This window comes from Triturus cristatus, chromosome 4_2 (assembly GCF_964204655.1).
Source record: "Triturus cristatus chromosome 4_2, aTriCri1.1, whole genome shotgun sequence".
NCBI classification, from domain to species: Eukaryota; Metazoa; Chordata; class Amphibia; order Caudata; family Salamandridae; genus Triturus; species Triturus cristatus.
The window spans coordinates 306,253,206-306,276,342 of NC_140586.1; the positions used below are offsets into that span (position 1 = coordinate 306,253,206).

A 23,137-nucleotide genomic window follows, 5' to 3' on the forward strand; every position below is an offset into this window, starting at 1 on the left:
TTTTCTGTTAGGTAAAATAGTACATCGAACAGCCAATAGCATGAGGTGAGAGAGTAATACGTCTCTGGGTGGAGCGAAAGCTCACTCTATATAATTTAAACAATTAGAAACAATAGGTATGCAGACTGCTGCACTGTCAAGCCAGGCCTAATGTAGTGGAGCTCTCAATAGATTACCTTGCTGATCCTGAGGACGGCTGGTAGGCCCTGGGGCACTGGAAGCCCAGCTGACGTCTCCCAGAGGTTCTTCTGTGGTGATAGGTTCAGCAGTCACCTCTCCTCTATCACTGGAAGCTGCAGGGGCAGTTTCTGTAAGGGTTTTGGCATCATTCCCTTCAGTTTGTCCAGCAGCAGTGACTCCTCGTTTAGGAGATGGCACCGAAGAAAGAGCTTCTGTAGGCATGGCTGAAAAAGAAGAAACTTGTAGCTGAAATTATAGAAGCATATCCTGCTCAGCTCTACGTTACAGCATGGTGATATGATAGTCGTTAAGTGTCCGATGTGCATGTTCAATATGTATTAGAACATTGGAATGTTGAGTGCTCCATTGAAGACAATGGAGCGCTCCAGGCTTCTAATGGCTGGTAGAAGCCCAGAACATCAACATTCTAAGGTTTGTTTACAGCTCTGGCTTTGAACAGAGGCCTCATGGAGCCCGAGGGGATTTCAACCCAATTGGGCTCTGTGAGGCCTTTGTTTTATAAATTAGAACATTCTGCCCTCTACAGGTGTAATGTTCTAATAGCCTAAGAGCCCTCCATGGCGGGCTATACCGGCCATTAAAGACCTGCTCCCTTGTTACAGGCCCGCGCTTTCGTCTCGGGCCTTTAACACTGGAGCGAGCCTTTAATGGCCAGTAGAGCCCTCTACGTCTGGCTCTAAGGCTATATATGATCACTGGAGTGTTGAGGGTTCCTTTGAGGACAATAAAGTGGCTCAGGTCTTATAATGGCTGGTATAAGCCTTCTGCTGCAACATTCCAGTGTGTGTCTTCTGTTTCTCCCTTTTTAATTTATAACATTCTACCCTCTGTGGATGGAATGTTCTAATAGACTTATAATCCTTACCTTTGTTTTAGGCCCTCCCCATGGGTTCAGTTCAAGGCATTTACCAACTGGTATAGCCCTCGGCAGCGGGCTATATTGCAAGCACACATGCTGTTCATCATAGTAAAGACTGCCATTTTGGAAGCGCCAATGCTAGGAAAATAGTAGTAAAATAAGGATTGCTTTATGTATACAATATATGTCGAAAATAAAGAATTTTCAGAAAGGCTAAATGATACATTGAACAGCCAATAGCATGAGGTGAGAGAGTAATACTTCTCTGAGTGGAGCCAAAGCACCCTCTATATAATGTAAACAATGTGAAACAGCAGGTATGCAGACTGCTGCACTGGCAAGCCAGGCCTGATATAGTGGAGCCCTCAATAAAATACCTTGCTGATCCTGAGGACGGCTGGTAGGCCCTGGGGCACTGGAAGCCCAGCTGACGTCTCCCAGAGGTTCTTCTGTGGTGATAGGTTCAGCGGTCACCTCTCCTCCATCACTGGAAGCTGCAGGGGCAGTTTCTGTAAGGGTTTCGGCATCATTCCCTTCAGTCTGTCCAGCAGTGGTGGCTCCTTTAGGAGATGGCACCGAAGAAAGAGCTTCTGTAGGCATGACTGAAAAAGAAGAAACTTGTAGCTGAAATTAGAGAAGCATATCCTGCTCAGCCCTTCGTTGCAGCATGGTGATATGAAAGTCGTGAAGTGTGCGATGTTCATGTTCAATATGCATTAAAACAAAGGAGTGCTGTGAGCTTCATTGAAGACAATGAAGTGGCTCAGGGCTTATAATGGCTAGTATACGCCTTCTGCTCCAACATTCCAATGTGTGCCTTTCTGTTTCGCTCTTTTTAATTTAGAATATTCTACCCTTATTAGGTGGAGTGTTTGAATAGCCTTATAGCCCTTCTACCCCAGGCTATATCGGTTGTTAAAGGCCCTCACCTTCGTTAAAGGCCCTCGCCACAGGTTCAGGGCCTTTAACAACCAGTATAGCCCTCAGCAGCATCCATACGGCTATATTAGAACATTGGACTGTTGGGAGCTCCATTAAAGACAATGATGTGGCTGAGGGCTAATAATGGGTGATAAAAGTCTTTTGCGTCAACGTTCCAACCTTTATTTTTCTGTGTCTCGCTTTTAAATTTAGAACATTATACCCCCAGTGGGTAAAATGTTCAAATGGTCTAATAGCCCTCTGCCTCTGGCTATACTGATTGTTAATGGCCCTTTTCTTCATTATAGACCCTCGCCTGCGGCTCAGGCCTTTAACAATGGGTATAACCCTTGGCAGCAGGCAATAAAGCTATATTACAGTTGACTCCAAAACACGTTAGAGAACTCTGAGGTCAAAGTTAGCCTATATTAACATAAGAAGCTATTCACTTCCGTTTTTCCAGCTTCAGTACTGGTATTCAGGAACAATAGAGGAATTTCTGTCCTTCACCCATCGTCAACATATTACAACTTGCACAGCTGTGATCTACAGGGTGCATTAATATCTTAGTTTTATATGTGTACATTTTATGGCATTGTCAGTGGTTGTTGTGACTGTGAAAGCACGCTCATGTTGCCATTGTACAGCATCTGGTGGTTTCTACGCACAGATAAACTAAACTAGTTGCTTGACACAGATTTACAATTGTATGTATGTTTATTTCCTCACTGTGATCCTAAACCTATATCTTCATCGTGGAGATCATTGCATTAGAGAGAGCAGTGCATCATGTATAAAAGTATAAAAGTAGGCTGAAGAAAAGGAACAAGAACCTCAAAGAGACCTAACAAAAAAGAAAGAGAAAGTGAGAAATTAAGGAGAAAAGAAGACAATTAAAAGGAGAAAGGAAAACAATGACAAAAGGAATTGCAAAGACAGAGAGACAAGCTGTTTTCTCCAAGGTACAGTATTTCTTATAAATTCCATCTACATGATTTTAGCTGAACACAAGAGCCGAATAGCCTTGAAAAAGATGCAATCATAGTTTGAAGGTGTCTTGTTTTCAAGGCTTAAAGAAAGGGAGGTTCGTACTTATAAAATCATTTTGGAGGGGAGAATGACCAATACCATTAAAAGGAATGTCGCCTTCCTCTGACAGGCTTAAGAACCTAAGGATGGCCCCTATCTAGACCATTCGAAGACCTTTTTTTTTTTATGAAGTGTCTGCTGTTTACTTGAATTTAATGAAGATAACGGCTTTAGAATTAGGTTCCGCAGCAACACACATTGCTTTTTTACGCTGTCCCAAATTTACAAGGATGGGGCCGCACCAAAAACTAAAGCCAGGTAACACGTGGCCTTAAGATGACGAAACGAGGAGAAATTATTCATTTCTCTCCGTATTTTGCTCTTTCTATGTGTGCTTCTTTCTGCAGCACACATAGAAACAGCGAATAGCCTTTCAAGATTGTTTATGTGCAGGAAGGGACACCTTCCGTCACATAAACAATCGCCCCTGCAGCACAGGCACCCTTGCAACATGGGGAAAGGGTGCCGGCGCTGGCAGTAGGCAGCTTTTAAAGGGCAAATACATAGGTGCGCTGTATTTATGTAAATACGACACATCCCTGCGTCGTTACTAATTATGGTATAACACCGTGCGCCAACATTTTATTATGAATATCCTCCTGATTGTCAATGCAATTCCTGGAAAACTATTACTCATCACTTAAAGATTTTGTTGAAAACTAGGATTCTGTTGAAAATTCTGCATATTATAATTCATCATTAGGGCTCATGGCAAATTTCTATTGAACTGCCTTTGATTCTGCATACTCTGTACAGAGGCCAGTTGGGCTGGAACTGCTAACCCATTCTGTTCCAATTGATTCATGTTCTATTGCATTTGTGGAACCAGTTGTGACTCATTCTGCACTCTGTCTGGGTTAGAGCTACCCTGTTGCTTTCAATGACTAATCTTCCTACAGAAATGACACTGTGTTGTCTTTTTCTATTTATTAGGGTTTGCAGTAGGCACACTTGAGCCGTTGACAAAACCTCTTCCTCTGCCCTGAGAAAAACTATTCCCAGCTTGTAATAATTGGAAAGCATTACTCTCCACACCAACTCCCTGCATACCCGATTTCACACCTGAAACAAAACCAGATTCAAAACCAGAGCCTGACAACTGAGAACCTAATTTCCAGCCAAATCTCCTGAACATACTTCATCTGAGCAACCATTAGCTTCTCCTCAATCTTTCTCCACTTCTCGTCAAAACAGTCGCTGCAGTATTTGGCATACTTCAAATTCTCATTGAAAGATTTTGCTTGCTAACAAATCACACTCTCCTGAATATGGGAACAAATCTCTAGAGGCAAACTCAACACAAAAACTGAAACAAATCCACTAACACCTTATTTTGCGATGTCATCAATTCCGCTGTACATCTGTGTTAGTCTCTCATAATATGCATGCTCCGATTCTTTAGTTTCTTGAGTCGCTCTCATAATTTTCAACCAATTTCTTTCTTTCTGCTGCACTTTAGTCTTCAAATGCTCAATCATTAATTTATATTATCCATCACAGTAGGGGATGGACCATTGTGGGGCTGAACCCTTGCTGGTTCTTCATCGGGCCAATTTAGAGCTGCCTTGGGCTCCAACCACAAGTCTTTATCAATAATAATCTCAAACAATGTATTCAAATCAATCCGCATGACTTTTAAAATTGTCACAATTTACTCCCAATTTATTCCCATAGAAGCCCAGGTTCTGGTGTGAACCTGGGCTTCTATGGGAATTCACAAGGGCATATTATTCAGCCCATTATCGCCGCTTTAGCGGCAGTTTCCTGCCGCTAAAGCGGCGATAATGTTATCGCCGTTCCTTGATAATATGGCCCCTTGTACATAATTACACGGAGGTGGTCTTGAATTCAACATGTCATTTAGAAACCTGCCCTCCTCGTCTGAACCCCTTGAATGCAATTCTCTCTTCTTCCAGTTTCTCTTTTTTAAATTTAATTTCCATCATTATTTATTATTTTCTTTTTGTCTGTCTCCTTAACAATCACAGGAAACATTCCTACTCCTTCTATTGTGTCTTCCCTCCATACTTTCTTTTGCATTTGCCTTCTACCTTTCATCCAGTCTTCACTGTTTTCCTAACCGGACCATTCACCATGCTTTTATGTTCCTTTTCAACTGCCACAAGATCCAGTTAATTCAATGCTTAAAATTGTACAGATCTAGGCTTTGGTTGGTAAACAGCCATTACAACGAAAAATGTTAAAATGTTAAACTAATACCATTACCCCGCATTCCTACACAACGCAACTATCATTACTCCGCAATGCCATTACAATGCATATACCATGCACCATGCATGCTTTTACAACAAATTTCGTTGTAAAGGCATGAATGGTAAAGGCATATGTATTTTACATGTAAATATAAGGTAAGTATATGGTTTAGGGTGGGTTTTGGGGTGTCGGGGAATAGGTTTTGGGGTGCGAAAGTTACTTTTAGGGTTCAGGGTTTGTTTGTGTTTAGGGGTGCCCAGGATAATTTTAGGAATCAGGGTGGGTTTGGGTGTTGGGGCGCAGGGATATTTTTGCGGTTCGGGGTTTTTGGTTTTGGGGTGCCCAGGGTAATTTTAGGGTTCAGGGTTTGTTCAGGTTTTGGGGTATCCAGGGTAATTTTAGAGATGAGGGTGGGTTTGGGGGTGTAGGGGTATTTTTAGGGTTCAAGGTGAGTTTGGGTTTTGGGGTGCCCAGGGTAATTTTAGGGTTCAGGGTGGGTTTGGGGTGCAGGAGTAATTTTAGGGTTCAGGGTGAGTTGGGTTTTGCGGTGACCAGGGTAGTTTTAGGGTTCAGGGTTTGTTTGGGTTTTGGGGTGTCTGGGGTTATTTTAGGGTTCAAGGTGGGTTTGTGCTTTGGGGTGCCCAGGGTAATTTTAGGGATCAGGGTAGGTTTGGGTTTTAGGGTGTAGATGTATTTTTAGGGTTCAGGGTGAGTTTGGGTTTTGGGGTGCCCAGGGAAATTTTAGGGTGGGTTTGGGTTTTGGAGTGCTGGGGGTATTTTTAGGGTTCAGGGTGGTTTTGGGGTGACCAGGGTAATTTTAGGGTTCAGGGTTTGTTTGGGTTTTGGGATGCCCAGGGTAATTTTAGGGTTCAGGGTGGGTTTGGGTTTTGGAATGCACAGGGTAATTTTAGGGTTCAGGGTGGGTTTGGGGTGCCCAGGGTACTTTCAGGGTTCGGGGTTTGTTTAGGTTTTGGGGTGTAGGGGTATTTTTAGGGTTCAGGGTGAGATTGGGTTTTAGGGTGCCCAGGGTAATTTTAGTGTTTAGGGTGGTTTGGGGTTTTTGGGTGCAGGGATATTTTTAGGGTTCAGGGGGAATGGGTTTTGGGGTGCCCTGGGTAATTTTAGAGTTTAGGGTGGTTTTGGAGTTCAGGGGTAATTTTAGGGTGGGCTTGAGTTTTGGGGTGACCAGGGTAATTTTAGGGTTCAGGGTTTGTTTGGTTTTTGGGGTGCCCAGGGTAATTTTAGGGGTCAGGGTGGGTTTGGGTTTTTGGGTGCCCAGGGTAATTTAAGGGTTTAGGGGGTATGGGTATTGGGGGGTAAGGGTAATTTTAGAATTTTGGGGGTGTATAGTTATTGGGATACAAAGGGTAATTTGGAGGTTTTAGGGGGTCCTTTAAAATAATATATATCTTGCTCCACTGCACCTTAGACCAACGCACTCTCGGACGGGTGCTATGACGCGGAGGTGCAACCGCGTACACTATGCACGCTCACTCCTTCTCCCAATAAAGTTTTGGAAAAGTACTCACAGGGATCTTTATCTTTTTTCTGATATTTTAATTCATACAGCCAACAGTTAACATGACGCGTTTCGGCTACTGCCTTTCTCCAATGTTACTATGTTTCGCGCCAAACAACGGCATTTAAAATCATCAACATAAAGTCACATGATGCAAGCGAAAGTAAAAATCAACATAGGACAATAACTCCTCTCTCACAGGCACCATATTGAAGGCTGTATAAAGTTGCTAAATCCCAATGTCTAATACTATATCAGTCCTCTGATGCAAATAAAATGAAATGCATTCAGTAATTCCATTTATAATATTGCAAAATGAAATATAGACATTTTGATTATTAAAACGGGATAAAGCGAACTCAAATGTTATTATGCCGTATATAGGCGTTTGCATGCAACTAAACTCAGTGGCGGCTGGTGACATTTGAAAGATGTGAGGTGTAACATTATTGTTGTGCTGCACTGAGGCAAGCGAGCTCGAACAACCTACGGGTGGTTTGGGGGTGCTCCCCTACCCAACAATTTTTTTTTTAAAAGAGTGGACAAACGGTGCATTTTTAAGCAAATTTGAGGAAGCAGGAAGGTTGATAAAGCAATTAGTGCTGGGCCTAGTTAACCTAGATCGGTCACTGCACTTCCCCTCCCCTCACTTCACTCAGCTTTGCTCTTGTACCTTCACCCAGCTCCACAGAGACCCATGCTCACTCACAGGTGTACACACGCCTCTCTACTGGGGATTGCCAAGTAGACAGACAAATACACAACTAACAAAAGACACATCTCAGTCTTGAAACTGTAAAGCAGAGACACCCAAACGGATCTTAGAATAGGAATAATAATGCAGATAGTCAGACACTCAGCCTCCTCCCCCCTTCCATCTCAAATGTTCAAGCTTGTACCTCTGAAACACCACGCAGCATTCTAAAAGCCAGGAAGTAGTTAGGGGTATTAAAATATGTTTAAATAAATACAACCATTACTTTTCCATCAACATTTTGCCCGTTTTATAAAATGGTGCACTGTTAAAACAGTCAATATAGGTACAACCCATTAAGTCTGCCTATTTCCTGCCCATTCTCTGCTACAGGGTTATACCAAATACCTCCACAAACACTGGCAAATATGAAACATTATGTGATTGTACATGACAAGTCTTTCACCTAATTTTGACTCAATTTACACGGCCAGTAAGGGATTGGGACCTATTTTTCCCCCCTACTATGCACTTTGAACAACATAGTAACACCAGTACTCTTATCAAAAGGATTATATCCTTAGCATGTTGTGCCCAGAGTCTTTCATATGAAAGAGTGTGGTTGCAAATAAGTAGAATAAGGGCCTCATGTAGGAAGCCAAATACCGGTCGGTAACGGTCGATTTTCGGTAATTATACCGTTACCGTACCGGTATTTTGGTTTTTGAGATGTAGGGGGAGAATTTCATGATTCGGTATTTACCGAATCGGTAAAATTACCGAATCGGTAATATTACCGATTCGGTAAATTTACCGATTCGGTAAATACCGAATCATGAAATGAGATGTAGGGGGAGTGTGTGGTGGGTGTGGGGATTCGTTATTTACCACCAACTAAAGGTTGGTGGTAAATGACGAATAGGTGAAAAAAAGCATTTTTGTGCACGTTTAAGTGTGCAATGTGGCAGACATACATGCCCTTAGGGCATGTTTGTGCGCCACATGTGCACACATGGCCGAATCAGGGGTGCAACAGGGTGTCAATGTGACACCCTGCCACCCTTGCATGTGCTCCCCCATTACCGAATCGGTATTTACCGATACGGTAATGAGGCATACCTTCCCATCAATGGGAAGGTATGCCTCATTACCGAATCGGTATATACCGATTCGGTAATTACCGAATTTCTCCGATTCGGTAATATTTACCGACTCATTACCTACATTGCATTTACCACTTCATAAATACCGAATCGGTATGATTCGGTATTTATGAAGTGGTAAATGCCAGCCCACCTACATAAGGCCCTAAATGTGGAACCTGTAGTGTGAAAATAAACACACCAGTACACACCTAGTAATTTATTGCCACAATGTAATATATGCAGTTTAATGGAAGTCAGTTTAAAAAATAGCTAAAGTTCATATTGTTCAGTAACATTTTGGCAAATGCCCCTTAATATTCTCAACTATAGACGTGCAAACAGTCAATGATTGTTCATTTCAGAGAAAAAGTTAGAAAAACAGAAAAGCTGGTTGTATTTTTCAATGTTCAAACAGCAGCTTTAATACTGCTCCATTGTCTGCCTTTCAAGCTGTCTGCTGGTGCTGGCAGGAGGCGCTGTGGCATGAGAATTGAAGTGTTATAAGGTATTTCAGTTGGGTATCTACATCTTTTTCTTGTAACGGGTGACTAGAGATGTCACAAACAGACTAATAGAACATTGGGCAGCTTTTTATAGAGGGGTTGAAGACTTCCATCTCTTATACTGAGATTTCAGAGAAACTAAAATGCACAGTGGCCAAAGGAATGGTTTATTACTGTGCATACTGCAGGTATATGCGAATCATTTCAGAAGGGAACAGAAAAATACTCTACATTGCTTCTGAAACACTGAACAGCAATAATTGGAAAATAGAAAGCCTTCAAAATTATGGTTAGCAGCTGCTGCCCCTACTGTGAGAGGGAATGAGTTTGTAACTTGCCTCTCTCCTCGGAAAGGAAGGACAAGCAGCTCTTGAAAGGCCAGTCACCAGTGTACTTGTTACAGTTCAGAAAATGTGAAACCACTGTCAAAATGGTAAAACTGAACATTTTGGTATGCAGATGGTGAAATTACTTATTGATCGCTTGTGCAGAATTGATCAAATATTTCTAGAAGCAGTTAAGTGCTCTGCATGAAATGTTGTTCTGGTCGTGTTCCACTGTGCAGATTGCAGGCATCCACACCTTTAGTAGTGTTCACTAGTTGGCACCCTGAGCAGTTATCTAGACATAATGGAAAGAAATGAATAGGGATGCAGCTGAACCACCCTCTTCAGTCTTGGAGGGAGGTGCTCCAGTTTGGGGTTGATACACAGCTAATTAGCAGGGCAGTGTTTGTTGGAAATTCTTGTGCTTTCGATTTCCATACGGTGGCTAATGTGTAGATAAATGCATGACTTTATTCCCAGGAGCTGATAAAGTAGCTTTATATGAACACTTCATTTCCTGCACCGAGAGGTATTTAAACTAGAAGGGACCTAAATTGTTCATGTTTGTTTTTCAGATTTATTATTTTCACTTTCACATGCATCATTCGAAAGATTAGCAACATCTATGTTAAAGTTATAAATTAAACCTATCTTAAAATCAAATATTAATATGCAGCAGAACTTTAACTTTCTTAACCGATGGTACCACACATTAAAAATGCGAGTTGGTTACCAAAGGACATGGTGTTTGAATTTAGTGAATAGGACGCTTGTGCTTCAGTGTGAGATTCTGCATCACTGTGACGAGGAATAATAACAAAAATAAATATAGTGGCGTATACACAAATTCCAATAGGCCACTGTACAGTGTCTCAGGAGAAGCAAGGAGGAAGGATTCCATCATGCAGTGAGCACAACATAATGGGAGACTCAGTGGTACGATGGGTACCAAATTAGTGAGTTCTATTCTCTGAACTGCAGTCTAGAAACCTGAACTTTATTAGATGGACTCTGGTTAAAGGCATACAGTTGTTTTACTATCTGAAATACCAACCGGCGCGGCAAGGTGGGGTTACCAGTGTAGGTTTGCTGAAAGAGTACAGCACCATCTCAACAAGTCTGACAGCCAATCCTGTTGGTGCTAGGAAATGTGGACACTTCACAATCTGAACCAGCAATCCACTGTACACCAGCCAAAGAATACAAGCTACAAACAATGGCCAACCTGCAGCATACATTAGTAAAGAATTAACATGTAATATCAGTATAAAGTCAACTTTAAAAACAGAGCGAATGGCGAGTCCATCCCTCATTTTCACACGTAAAGTTAAGCGGCTGCAGCAGACACCAACAAAGAGTTTGAGCTGGTGGTGTGTGAGGATACAGAAAGTACGGGCAAGGGGCTTGGTGCGGGCAGTGGTGCACTGGGCCTGATGCTACAGCGATGCAAGCGGGCAGTCGGAAGGAGCTTCAGGCAGGAGCTGTAAGAAACGGGAACAAGGGAGGCAAGAAGTAGGGTGGTACCTGGCAGCGGGCCCTTGGCATGTGGATGCAGCCAGTAGGCTGACTGATTGGAGCATCCTCTGCAGAAGAAGACACAGGGACTGGGTCAACGGTAGGCTTGTGGTGCTACACACAGGAAGCAAACTATGAGCATTGGGGCGGGGGGCAGCTGGCAGCATGCTGTGCAACGGCAGGCACGAAGATAGGGGCACCGACAGGAAATTGTCCCAGAATAGCGACATGCAAGGGGTCTGGACCCACAGTGGGGCTGGAGCTGCAGGGGCATGTAAGGCTGCTGCAGGACAGGCAAAGAGCAGCTGGAGGGGATATGGCTGCAGCAGACGCTGAGCGGTTAGGGATGCAACAATGACAGAGCCAGTAAAAACTGCACTAGGAAGCATTAGATCACGTCACCAAAGGTGGCATAAGCACGAGTAAGGGGAAGGGCACTGGGCTGCTTGTGCATGCTTATCTGTGCCCGTCCGTGCAGCAGGCACACGATCCTCCGTCTCACTACGCTGAACACTGGCCTATGTGCACATGTCACCAAACTCTTTTAAACGTGAAAAAAGAGCCCTGATGCAGATGCACAATACAATTCATCTGTGCCCGGCGCCCAGCACTTACTCGGCTTCCCACTGACATGAGGGTCTGTCCCAACTCCAGCTTTAAGTGCGACGTTCTTCCCAACGCGTGGACGTGATCCACAGAGCTCACCTCAGCTACACAGAGGTGTGCACAATGTTCACGGAAATGCCTGACTTGGTTAACTGTTATAATCTGAACCCCTCAACAATGTAATGGTTCTGAGAGCCTTCATCCCCAGGAAAGAGACTCCTCACAGACTAGGAAAGTCATCGGTTTACAGGCCCGCCTCAGAGGTCTCTATAGGACCCACAGGTGACCCGCTGAGCCCCAGCATAGCTAACTCCGCCTTTCATCATTCTTATGTTGATTAAATATCTACAACTTTGTAGAGTGATAATAATAACACCCATGCAAAAGTTAACATGTATTCTAGGTATAAAATAATTGACTGTACCGCTGGGCAATAATGAAGTTAATTATCCTACCCCGTGATATCAGGTCCGATATGCAAAGGAGGGCCCATTTTGAGGGTATTTTACGTATTATTTGTAAAGAGCAGCTGACACCCAGAGGTCTTGGCACTAAGGTGCTATAAAGAAAGCCTGGTGACAGACACAAATGGAAGTTTAGTGAAACAGAAAAGTTTTCAGAGAATGCAGACCCAAATGCGCCCGAACAGCAGGAAAAGTTTTTAGAAAACGGGCCGGTTTGTTTATTTTCGCTCAGGTTCTTCAGCACTCTTAAATATAATTTACAATTACAATTTGTACCTGTACTTTCCTCAGGGCATAGGACGGGATGGGCCAGTATGGAGCGATAGCAGGAGCCGCTTCCGCTCAGAGAGCTGCTAATGTGGCCATAGGGGCTTATGGCACCAGGTCGCCTCCGGCTGGGGCTGGCTTCCAATATGTGGCGAGAACTACAGAGGACCCGGGAGCTGCTAGCCGCAGCATGCTACCTTTGCGGACCTATTACCACAGCCACTGCAAGCCCGAGGCATTGGGAGGCCCAATTATGCGGCACGGATGACATGTGTGGCAATAAGAGCGAATTATGCAGCATAACACGGTGCAACCTTCAGAAATTCTATTTCATTATTTTGGCATTTTAACTTCTATTAGTGATCAGTCACGGCTCGCATATTCAGGGGAGGGTCGCGCGGGGGAGCTAAAAAATATTTTTTTTTTAAATGACGGAGATTAAAATAAAGCAAATTTACCTGTCAGGGTGACCCGGGCCGGGTTCCCACGTTGGGGGCTGCTTGGCGCCTTCTGTTCTGCTCTGTCCTGGGACGGTCCCACGCCTTCTGAACAACAGCGATCAGGCTGGGTGGTGTCTCAGGCAGCCAATCCAGACGCTGCATTAGCAGCGCCAGGATTGGCTAGGGCGCGGAGACGCCCCGCCCATTAGAGACCGAGGGTTGCTGCATGAAACAACCCTCAGCCTCTCGGTCCCAACTCCCCCCTCGCTCTTCTGGTCCTTAGGAGGTGGCTGTAGGGCGCATGTTCGGGCTGGTCATAAAAATGACCAGCCCAAAATCAAGCATGCGCTCTATTGCAGCTGCGCTTTAGTAAGCGCTGCTGTCAGTCACCCTCCTTGCTGCTGCCGCAGCCAGCCCCGCCCCCACCCCCCTTCAGCGCCAATTGAATGCCTGCCTGAGCGGAGCGAGTACGTGTCTTTAAAGTTTGCTGTTTGCTATTTTGCTTGCGTGAGGTCCAACTTGGGGCTATGTGGCCAGGTGAGGCAACGCCCCAGCGCCCCAATGGACGCACCGCCCCTGACTAAACTGGTCACAACCTTAGAACCACAACTATGGTGCACATGTGAATTATAATCATGCCGTGTATCGGCTAAGTCCTTTCTAGGATTACTCAATTTCATACATCAAAGACCAATAAATCAATAGATTGAAAAATTTTCCTGACTTGTTATAAAAATATATCTCAAAATCCACACGGAAAACCTTAAGATTCATGTTTTTCATTCGTATTACACATAAATTACAGATTTAATCGCCCAGGTGTATGGCTAACTCTTCTCCTATATTCATCCCTTTTGGAATCTATGGGGCAGATTTATGAGCCCCTTGCGCCACTTTTGCGTCACTTTTAACATGGGAAAAGTGACGCAAAAGTGGCGCAAGGGGCTCATAAATCTGCCCCTTAGTCTCTAGGTCGATAATATATCTGGATTCAAGTCTGCGTAATTTTCTGATCCTGTCTCCACCTCTTATACTGATGGCAATCGTGTCTAGACCATAATATCGTAGCAGTTTCCTGTCACTGCCATGTGTCTCTGCATAGTGTCTTGCGACTGGGTAAGTGGCAACTTTCTTAGCTATCGCCCTCATATGTTCTAACACCCGTATCTTAATGGGATGGATTGTACTGCCAATATATTTCAGTCCGCAAGGACATTCTAAACAATACACTACATAGGTAGTATTACATGTGATGAACTTCTTTATGGTTCTAGGCATCTTAAGCCCTGTCACCTCATAAGTCAATGTTCTTTTACTTCGTGCACAGGCCTTGCATCTACCACAAGGATAAAAACCCCTCAGCTCCCTTAGGGTCCCGCCTGTGCTGGGTCTAGTATAGAAATGACTTTGTACTAGACTGTCCCTTAGTGATCTGGCCTTTCTATAGGTTAGCAAAGGGGCAGCTGGGATGTCTGAACCTATCACATTGTCCGTTTTTAAAATTTGCCAATTCTTCTTCATGGTTTTTCTCAAGTCATTGGCTTCATTTGAAAAAGTTGTCATCATCCTGAACTTGTTATCGCCTGTCTTTATCTTGTTCTTTTTCTTCTTCTCATTACCCAGAAGGGTTTCTCTAAGAAATCCCTATTATAGCCCCTATTAACAAATCTATTTAAGCTGGCATTAGCAGCTACTTCAAAGTCCAAATTCCTCGTACTGTTACGTTTCAATCTTAAGAATTCCCCATAGGGGAAACTTCTAATCAACCTAGGTGGATTGTTGCTAGCCGCATGTAATACCGAATTACCGGCTGTAGGTTTTCGGTACAATGACACATATGGCTTGTTGTAAATTACACTTATTTTCAAATCTAAGAAGTTCACTGTATCAGAACTGACCTCACAACTGAACTCTAGATTAACAACATTTTCATTCAGGCTTCCAATTAATTTTTTAGCTGAATCCATCGAGCCATTCCAGACAATACAAAGATCATCAATGTAACGGTACCAAGAAATTACCCTGTTCATATCAATACTTCCTTGTGCTTTGGACACCTGTTCCTCCCACCAGCCTACGAACAAGTTTGCGTAGCTGGGGGCAAAGCAGGTGCCCATCGCAATACCGGAGATCTGTCGGTAATAATCATCACCGAACACAAGATGTTATTGGTTAAACAGAATTCTGTGAATTGTAAGATAATTTTGTTATGTTCTGCGAATTCCAAAGATTTTTTATTCAAAAAGTGTGCCACCGCTTCAAGGCCATGTTTGTGATTTATCCGGGTATACAGACTTGTAATGTCCAGGACAATTAATTTGTACTCCGGATCCCATTGTTGTTTTTCAATTCGGTTCAGAAAATCTCGTGAGTCTTTAATGTATGCTGATAAATCCTTGACAAAAGGAAAAAGGAAAAAATCAACAAAAATAAATAAGTGTTCTGCAAGTCCCCCTTGTGATGAAACAATAGGTCTCCCCGGTGGTTTTTCACTGTTTTTGTGTATCTTCGGAGTGTGGTAAAATGTAGGCACCACAGGATTTAAAAAATGAAGAAAAAGAAAATCATCCATATTGAGCATTGATTTGTCAAACCATAACTTGATGAGATCATGATATCTCTGGACACTTTCCAAATAGACATTCTTAGTGATTTTTTGATAGTTGTTGTTATCTGATAACTGTCTTTGTGCTTCGGCACTGTAATTTTCTCGCGGCTCCCGCCCTGTCATAGCAAACTCAGGTTTGGTTTTTGGAAGCGAGAGCAGGGAACCTGCTCTCGCTTCCAAAAACCAAACCAGATTGCTTTTCCACACGGGAGCTGCATGTCAGCAGCTCCTCGTGTGGAAAAGCAATGCCGGCTCCCGCAGGAGGCGGGGAGCCGGCGGGACCGTGGGGGAATTGGGGACCCCCCCATGGTCCCCAACGGAAAGGTCAGGCCCCGGGGGGGGTGTGGTCCCCCGGGCCAGGAGTGGCCTGGGAGGGGGACCACGCGGCCCTCCTCCCCAATACATTTAAAAAAAAAAAAAAAAAAAACGAGGCAGAGCCCCGGGGATGGGGTCCCTGGCGCTAACAGAAGCCTCAGGAGGGGGGCAGAAATCAGCCACGCGGCCCCCCTACCCCATAATAAATTTCTTTAAAAAAAAACAAAGGCAGGCCTGAAGAAGGGGGCCACACAGCCCCCCTCCAAAGAAATAATAAAATTAAAACTGTCCATGCCCTGGGGGATGGGGTCCCCGGTGCCGAGTATGACCTCAGGAGGGGAGCCATGCGGCCCCTTTCCATTTAAAAAAAAAATAGGGGTTAAAAATTTGAGATGTCATGAGTGATGTCATCAGTGCTGTCACTGACCATGTCATGAGTGATGTAATATGTGACGTCATCAGCAGTGCATTGCGGGGGCGCAAGTGATAGTTAGCTGAACTAACTATAATGGTGGAATTTCTCTGGTTTTGTACGAATGAAATGTCCAACTAACTATAACTTTCCCTAAAACCTATGGTTTTTTCAGTTAATTTCTAAGGTTTTTTAAATGCTAATTTCTAATGGATGGATGGATGGATGGATGGATGGAGAGAGGGAGAGAGGGAGAGAGGGAGAGAGAGAGACTGACAGACTGACAGGAATGTTTTAAATGTAAAGCCTGTCAGCATGGGGAGAACCTCATGAGCCTGAAAACAGATTTTAATAAAACCACAAGACTAGAGGGATATCTAACATGCAAGTCAAGTTTTGTAATATATATGCTAAAAAGCCTGTGTGAAAAAGTATACATAGGCAGTACCACATGCCAGCCCATAAAAGAATTCTGCAACATAGAAGAGCAATAATCAATAGGGACAGGAGTTACCCTGAAGCCATGCATTTTGAAAAGAACCATCAAAGCAATCCAACACTGATGTGGTACAGTTGTATAGCTGAAGTCCCCAGAAAAAAGAGGGGAGGGAATAGAGAAAAAGAACTTCGTAAATTAGAAACATATTTTATTCTGGAGTTCGATAGTAATGAACCCAATGGATGGAATATCTATGAGGATTTGCTTACATGCCTGTATTGAGCACTGCTTTAATGTTTGCACATTCAAAGGAACCTTTTTTTCTATTTTTAAGAGCTATTAAATTTAAGGAAAATGACAAATGACACAAGCACTTTAACACTAAGCACTTTGGAGTACTATTGGGAGCAGCTAAGCACTTGCACTTTGTATTGAAATGTTAAAAATGGAAAAGTATATGAATTTTAATATACGGAAGCAGTAAAGAAAGAGTACAGAAATTTAGCACTTGCACATTAGTAAAAATGTAATGTAAATTATTTTTTTTTAAAATAAGAATTTAAGTCATGCACTGGCACTTTAACTAGGATATGTTTGTTGAGAACTTAGAAATTCTAAGTGAAATATGAGGAGCTAAGGAATGTTATGCACTGCAGCACTCTGTAAAAATAAGGAAATTTCCATTTTTTATGTATCTTTTGCTTTTAATTTGTAGAGTAAATCATGAATTATATTGCTCAAATTGAATCAAAAGAAGACAATGTGCACTAGCATATAAAGTGTTGAATATGTAATACAATATAACATGTTCCAAAATGGCGCCCGAATTTACACAGTGAACTGCTTTGATGTGCAATGGAGTTTGTGCTTGGTCAATGTCTATGTATCGCTAAATGTATAATAAATAATGATTGCACTGCATCGTGAACAAGGCTACGTGTAGCAGCTGAAACGCTAGATGCCATCACCGTGTGAATAAAGTGAAAAAAACTTGGAGTGCTGGATTATTGCCTTGGATGAAAGGGAATTTGTGTTATATATATATATATATATGTATATATACACACACACTTACCTTAACCACTGTTACAGAGCACTTGAATATATGATGCATACTTTAATTCATATATGCACTAAGAAATGAACAACACAACCCTAATTAATTCAAGCAGACCATTAAGGACTCACAGAGATATCATTTGTATTATGTCGACGCACGCCTTCAGCAGACAATCAACTCACATAATTGTGTCTTGAAATCTTGGATTACTTTAAATACGCTAACCAAAAAAATCTACATCAAAACATAACTTCAACAAAATTTTAAACATTCTCAGGAATTCATGAAAAACATCTACAATGCAATGATGAGTTCACTTGCTACAAAATGAATGTGCATGCTTCCCATAAATCAAGACAGCCGTCTTCAAATCAAAAGTGTCACAAATAGATTTCTCATAATGAATCACATGGTGCAAGACAATCAACTCACTGAGCCACACATCACTACGCAAACCAATCTCTATTTATATCCACGTAATGTAACTTCAGCAGCTACTTCAAGTCGAACTGGTACTTCCAATCGATTCCAGGAACTGGGACTAGGGAACTTTTTAACTATTTCTAGGATATGCAAACTTTCAATTAAGATTTAGACTATGATTTGCACTGATTTACTAATCATCCTTTGCTATCAAAAACTGTCGATGCTTTTTCGATGAAAAGGGCCAATGAATGGATAATGGGTGTGTGTGAGTCTTTAAAAATGAAAGCCCTAAACACAACTTACAAGAAAGCCAAATTGGAAAATCCACAAGAGAACATCCAGACAAGGGACAAGATTTTGAGATGCAAACTATTAAGGAACCAAAACAGAAGGCAAAAGGTATTTCTTAGTCAAATCAAATTAAATCACTCAAAATGTAAATATATAGAAAATATAATTTACAGCGGAAATAAAGACCTAATCTAGTAAACAACCAGCACCAAATACACTCTAGCGCAAATCAAACGAAAATCATGGAGCACAGTCATATGGTCTGCTCAGTTAAGCAGGAGAGAATGTGATGATTTTCTAAGTGCAGAGTAATAAACAGACCAGCATGGAGTCTGCTTCCTAAGAGGGTCAATGAATGACTTGGCTCATTCCCAAAATGGTGAACCTTTACACATTTCTAAATAGAGAAACTGTGCAGTCACTGTGGTGTACAAAGAACGATACTTAACACAAACATATTGCATGGTAATAATTGCATTTGTCCTTCATCTAATATATAGATTGCTATGCGATATCCAGAAAACAATACAACATTAAGAATATAAACAGAACATTTGTTTGCTGAAGGAAGTAGGCTTCAATGTGTATACAGCTGTGAAATCCGTCCTGTCCAGGAACATCAGGAACACAAAATATTACAATATATAAATATGTAAATGTTACAGTGCAAGCAAGAAAATTTAACAAACTGAATTCCATATCATTATTTTAAACAGTAAAGGTTACAAACGAGGCTGAATATGCAGGGAGGGGGGGAAGTTGTGTTGGCGTCAGCTTTGCAAACCATTCGCATTACAAATGTACAATGGAAGATAAGTAGGTCTAAAGCCTCACACATGTCAATATTAAGAGAATTACTCCATACTAAACACAGTAAAAGCATTTCTGTTGGACCTAAGGTCCTAGGGTAGCTTGGCTCAAGTGGAAAGGCCTCATGCCAGCGTGTCATGTCGTGCTTGCATCACACTCATTTCACAATCCAACGTATCACCACCAAAAATGACGCTACACCAAATAATTAAAAAAGGTAGAAAAGCTTTATCTTTCCTTTTATCTTATTCTTTCTTTCTTACAAATAAAATTCAATCAGTTCTCATCTGCAATTCATTATGGTCCAATCATAACACTGTGACTAAATGGGCAGTACTATTCTACTTTAGACCTGGTAGGAAATTAAACGCGTCACTTGGTGATTCAATCCAACACGGTAAAGTCAATAGCACATTAAATAAAGTCACTAAACGTAGCGCTGCACATAGCATTTACAATGCGCTGGGAAATCAGGACATTACATAAAGCGCTGCACATAGCATTCTCCATGTACTTGAAATCTGGTTATTAATCTTAGCGCTGTTCACAGGATTCCTTAAGCGCTTGAATTTTAGTTACTAGGCATAGCACCTTTCACATTAGATCACTAGGCGCTTAAATTGCAGGTATTAAACTCAGCACGGTTCACATCAAATCTTTATGCGCTTCTTCCCCCAAATTGCAGGTATTAATCTCAGCGCAGTTCACATCAAATCTTTATGCGCTTCTTCCCCCAAATTGCAGGTATTAAACTCAGCGCAGTTCACATCAAATCTTTATGCGCTTCTTCCCCCAAATTGCAGGTATTAACCTCAGCGCAGTTCACATTATATCTTTATGCGCTTATTCCTGGCATTATGGGGATACATGAATCATTGCCTTTTCATAAGCTCGAGGTGAGACTTCCCTGGGGGAGGGGCGAATCCAGGGCCACTCCGGCCTTCCGCTTTCCTCCCCTGGGATCTCCTTACTTGTGGGCCGCCTTGAAGTCGTCAGGACCGGTGGAGGGCTCGCTCCTCAAAGAGCTCCTCTTGCCGGCGGTCACCACTCTCTCTCTGGTGACTGGGGGGTAAAGTTGGAATCCGGCCGTGGGGTCGTCCCCGGCCTTAGCGGCTGACAGGAGGCGCACCCGCGGCCGTCTGACGCGACGCGGCCTGCGGGGGCACGGCCTCCACAGCCAATTGAGCAACAGCGGGGGCGGTGTTCCGCAGTCCGCCCCCGGCACGTGATCGGGGAGATGCGGGCTTCAAGGCCAAACGCGGCCTTCTTTTATCCACTGACAGCTCCCTCAGCACTCCGGTCCGCACCGCGCCAACAACTTCAGTCACAGCGGGGCCCCGATCTCCTCAGCGGGCCCCGCAGAGGTATGGCGCTACACTTCTCGGCCCCACAGGGATCAGGCGCTACACTTCTTGGCCCCACAGAAATCAGGCGCTACACTTCTTGGCCCCACAGGGATCAGGCGCTACACTTCTTGGCCCCACAGAAATCAGGCGGGCCGGCTAAGAGGTGTCAGGCCACACGCCAGTGGCGTCAAAGGATGGAGGAGTCCCAGGCAAAGTCAGGAAAGCCAGTAATAAACAGTCTAATCCCCTGTCCTCTTCAGGAGTTCTGGCTAGATGGGGAGCTCCCGCTTGATGTGATCCCAGGGTTAGTGGCTGAGGGCAGGGTCAGGTCAAGAGGCAGGGGGGTGGTGTCAGCCAAGGGGGAAGAAAAAGCAGGCCCTTAGATCTGTCAGTTTCCCTCTCTAGCGCACCCACCTCCCCCACTCAGGTGCCTTACTCCTAACTACCACACGTCACCTTCCAACACAAAATGGCCGACCACCTCACCTCTATTTATAGCCTGGGCCCTCACTGGCCAGAGTGGCCCAGAAAGTTCTGGAACCTCTCATGTCAGTCTATGGCCCAGGTTCTGAGGTGACAGATAGGCCACCATTTTTTGTAAGAGCTCTCTCCCTCCCTCCATTTTAGAGAAGCACCTTGTGCCTCACTCTCAATCAGTGAAAATGGGGCGCCCAGGGCCTCTACGTCAACACCAAAAAGAAGCTAGTGGACAGAAAAATGAGAGGGTAAAGGGAAAAAAAATGAGGAGGGAACAGCCAAAGGGCTGGCAGGTCTAACAATTTCATTTGCGTTTTTCTAGTAATAATTCCTGTGCAAAATTATTTGTTGTGGAATCTGCTTCCACCTTCTATGAATTGAATGGAAAACAAAATTGAACACCTTGAAAATCTGGCCATGGTGTGTAGGATATGTGTTTTGGAGTTTCACCAACACCTGAAGACAAATACATTGAGGTTCTGATCCTCCGTCTTCTAATATCTTGAGTATTGACAAAATATCCAGCAGTCCATCATCAGATCTACAAAATGATAGGATCCCGACAAGCGGTGCTGGGTTGATAACGGTGGCCGAAAGCGCCATCATTCCATATCTTGTAAGCCCCTTGCAGGCAAATGCTATTACAAAAGCCACAGATAAACAAAAAGGATCTGACCTTCAGATATTGTCAAATTCTTCATTTTCATGAATCTGAGCTGTGCGACTCACAGGAGGTGACAGGAATTATGAGATATGAAGCAAGAGATCCTGACCAATGCAGATTATAGCTAATGTGATAAGCTCTGGGTGGTCAGTGGTGATCAGAATATGGCTTTCAGGCGACCAGCAGCAGCCCACAACTGCAGTCTGATCCAGACTTGGGGGACCCAGGCACCTTAAGTCTCCTATAAATGACCGCAGCCAGTGTGATTTGAACTCTTGTATGACAATGGGGTGACTGGGAGACACAGCATTTGCCATCTCTGAGGATATCTTTGTGGTCTGCGTTTATGTTGGCCTAATGCTCGTACTTCCATGCCATCCTTCCACCCACCCCCATAACAAACCTCAATTAGTGTCTTGTAACCTGCTCCAAAACCAGTTCCAACACAGCTCCCAAAGCAAAGCCTCATCGGCCTGCGTCTCCCACCCACCAGTGACGATACAGACCCTGTCTGCCTCCTCCTTTCCTACTCTTCATCGGCGTCTTCAGAATTATAACCACTACATTTGTCTGGCTGCATGAGCCCTAAGACATGAGGGACAAGTCAAAGAAGTGGAGAAATCAGGAAAAAAATAGGTCTTTAATTTCAGGAATTATTGTTTCAAGTCATTGCAAATTAGGCAATCTGGGGGCATATGTATCAAACCCTTTTCCCGTTCGCAAACGGGCCGATTCTCAGAATCGGCCCGTTTGCGAACGGGAAAAGGCCTTGTGGGATGTATCATCCCAAAAGGGCATCGCAAATTAGAGAATCGCAAAATTTGCAATTCTCTACTTTGCGATTGCATTTAAGGAATCGCAAATTGCGATTCCTTCAATGCAATGTATGAAGCCTAGAAAAATTGCAATTTGGCCGTAAGAAATCGCAAATTACCACCAACTTCAAGTTGGTGTTAATTTGCCATTTCATTGAAAAATGCACTTTTTGGCATTTTTCAAAGTGCCATGTGACGCCCAGACATGCCCTTAGGGCATGTATATGCGCCACATGTGCATACATACATATTTCAGGGGTGCAACAGGGTGTCCTTTTGACACCCTAGCACCCTTGGAATTGCATTCTCATTTTGCGATTCTCAAATTGCGAATCGCAAAATGAGAATGCTAGGAGGCCCATAGGAATGAATGGGAAGGTTTTCCTTAATTTCGATTACCAATTTGCTAATCGCAATTAAGGAATGCCAAGGAATCGCAAAACATTTGCGAATTTTTTATTACATCCCGTTTTGCAATTTTCAAATAGCGATTCCCTAAAAATCGCTATTTGAGAATTGCAAAAACGAAACTTGATACATATGCCCCCTGGTGATGCAAATCTAATTCACATTAGAGCGTTCGATGTTTTGTCCTGAGAAAGACCATGTGTACAGGAAAAAAGACCCGAAATGTTGACATGTGCGCCTGTTTGTTGAGGGTTGCCATTCCCTGTGAATATTGATACAAATATTAACAGTGGAGGGCCACTT

At 43.3% G+C, this 23,137-nt stretch overlaps 1 protein-coding gene across 1 annotated transcript in view; it reads right to left on the reverse strand.

Moving 5' to 3' along the window:
- Positions 1–23,137, reverse strand: part of LOC146833757 (uncharacterized) — a 99,942-nt gene that overhangs the window by 59,509 nt on the left and 17,296 nt on the right. The window contains exons 3-4 of the mRNA XM_085600084.1: positions 1,438–1,662; positions 177–404 (exon numbers count right to left, since the gene is read on the reverse strand). Coding sequence (XP_085456210.1) covers positions 177–404; positions 1,438–1,662 — 453 coding nt within the window. The remainder of the gene's footprint in view (positions 1–176; positions 405–1,437; positions 1,663–23,137) is intronic.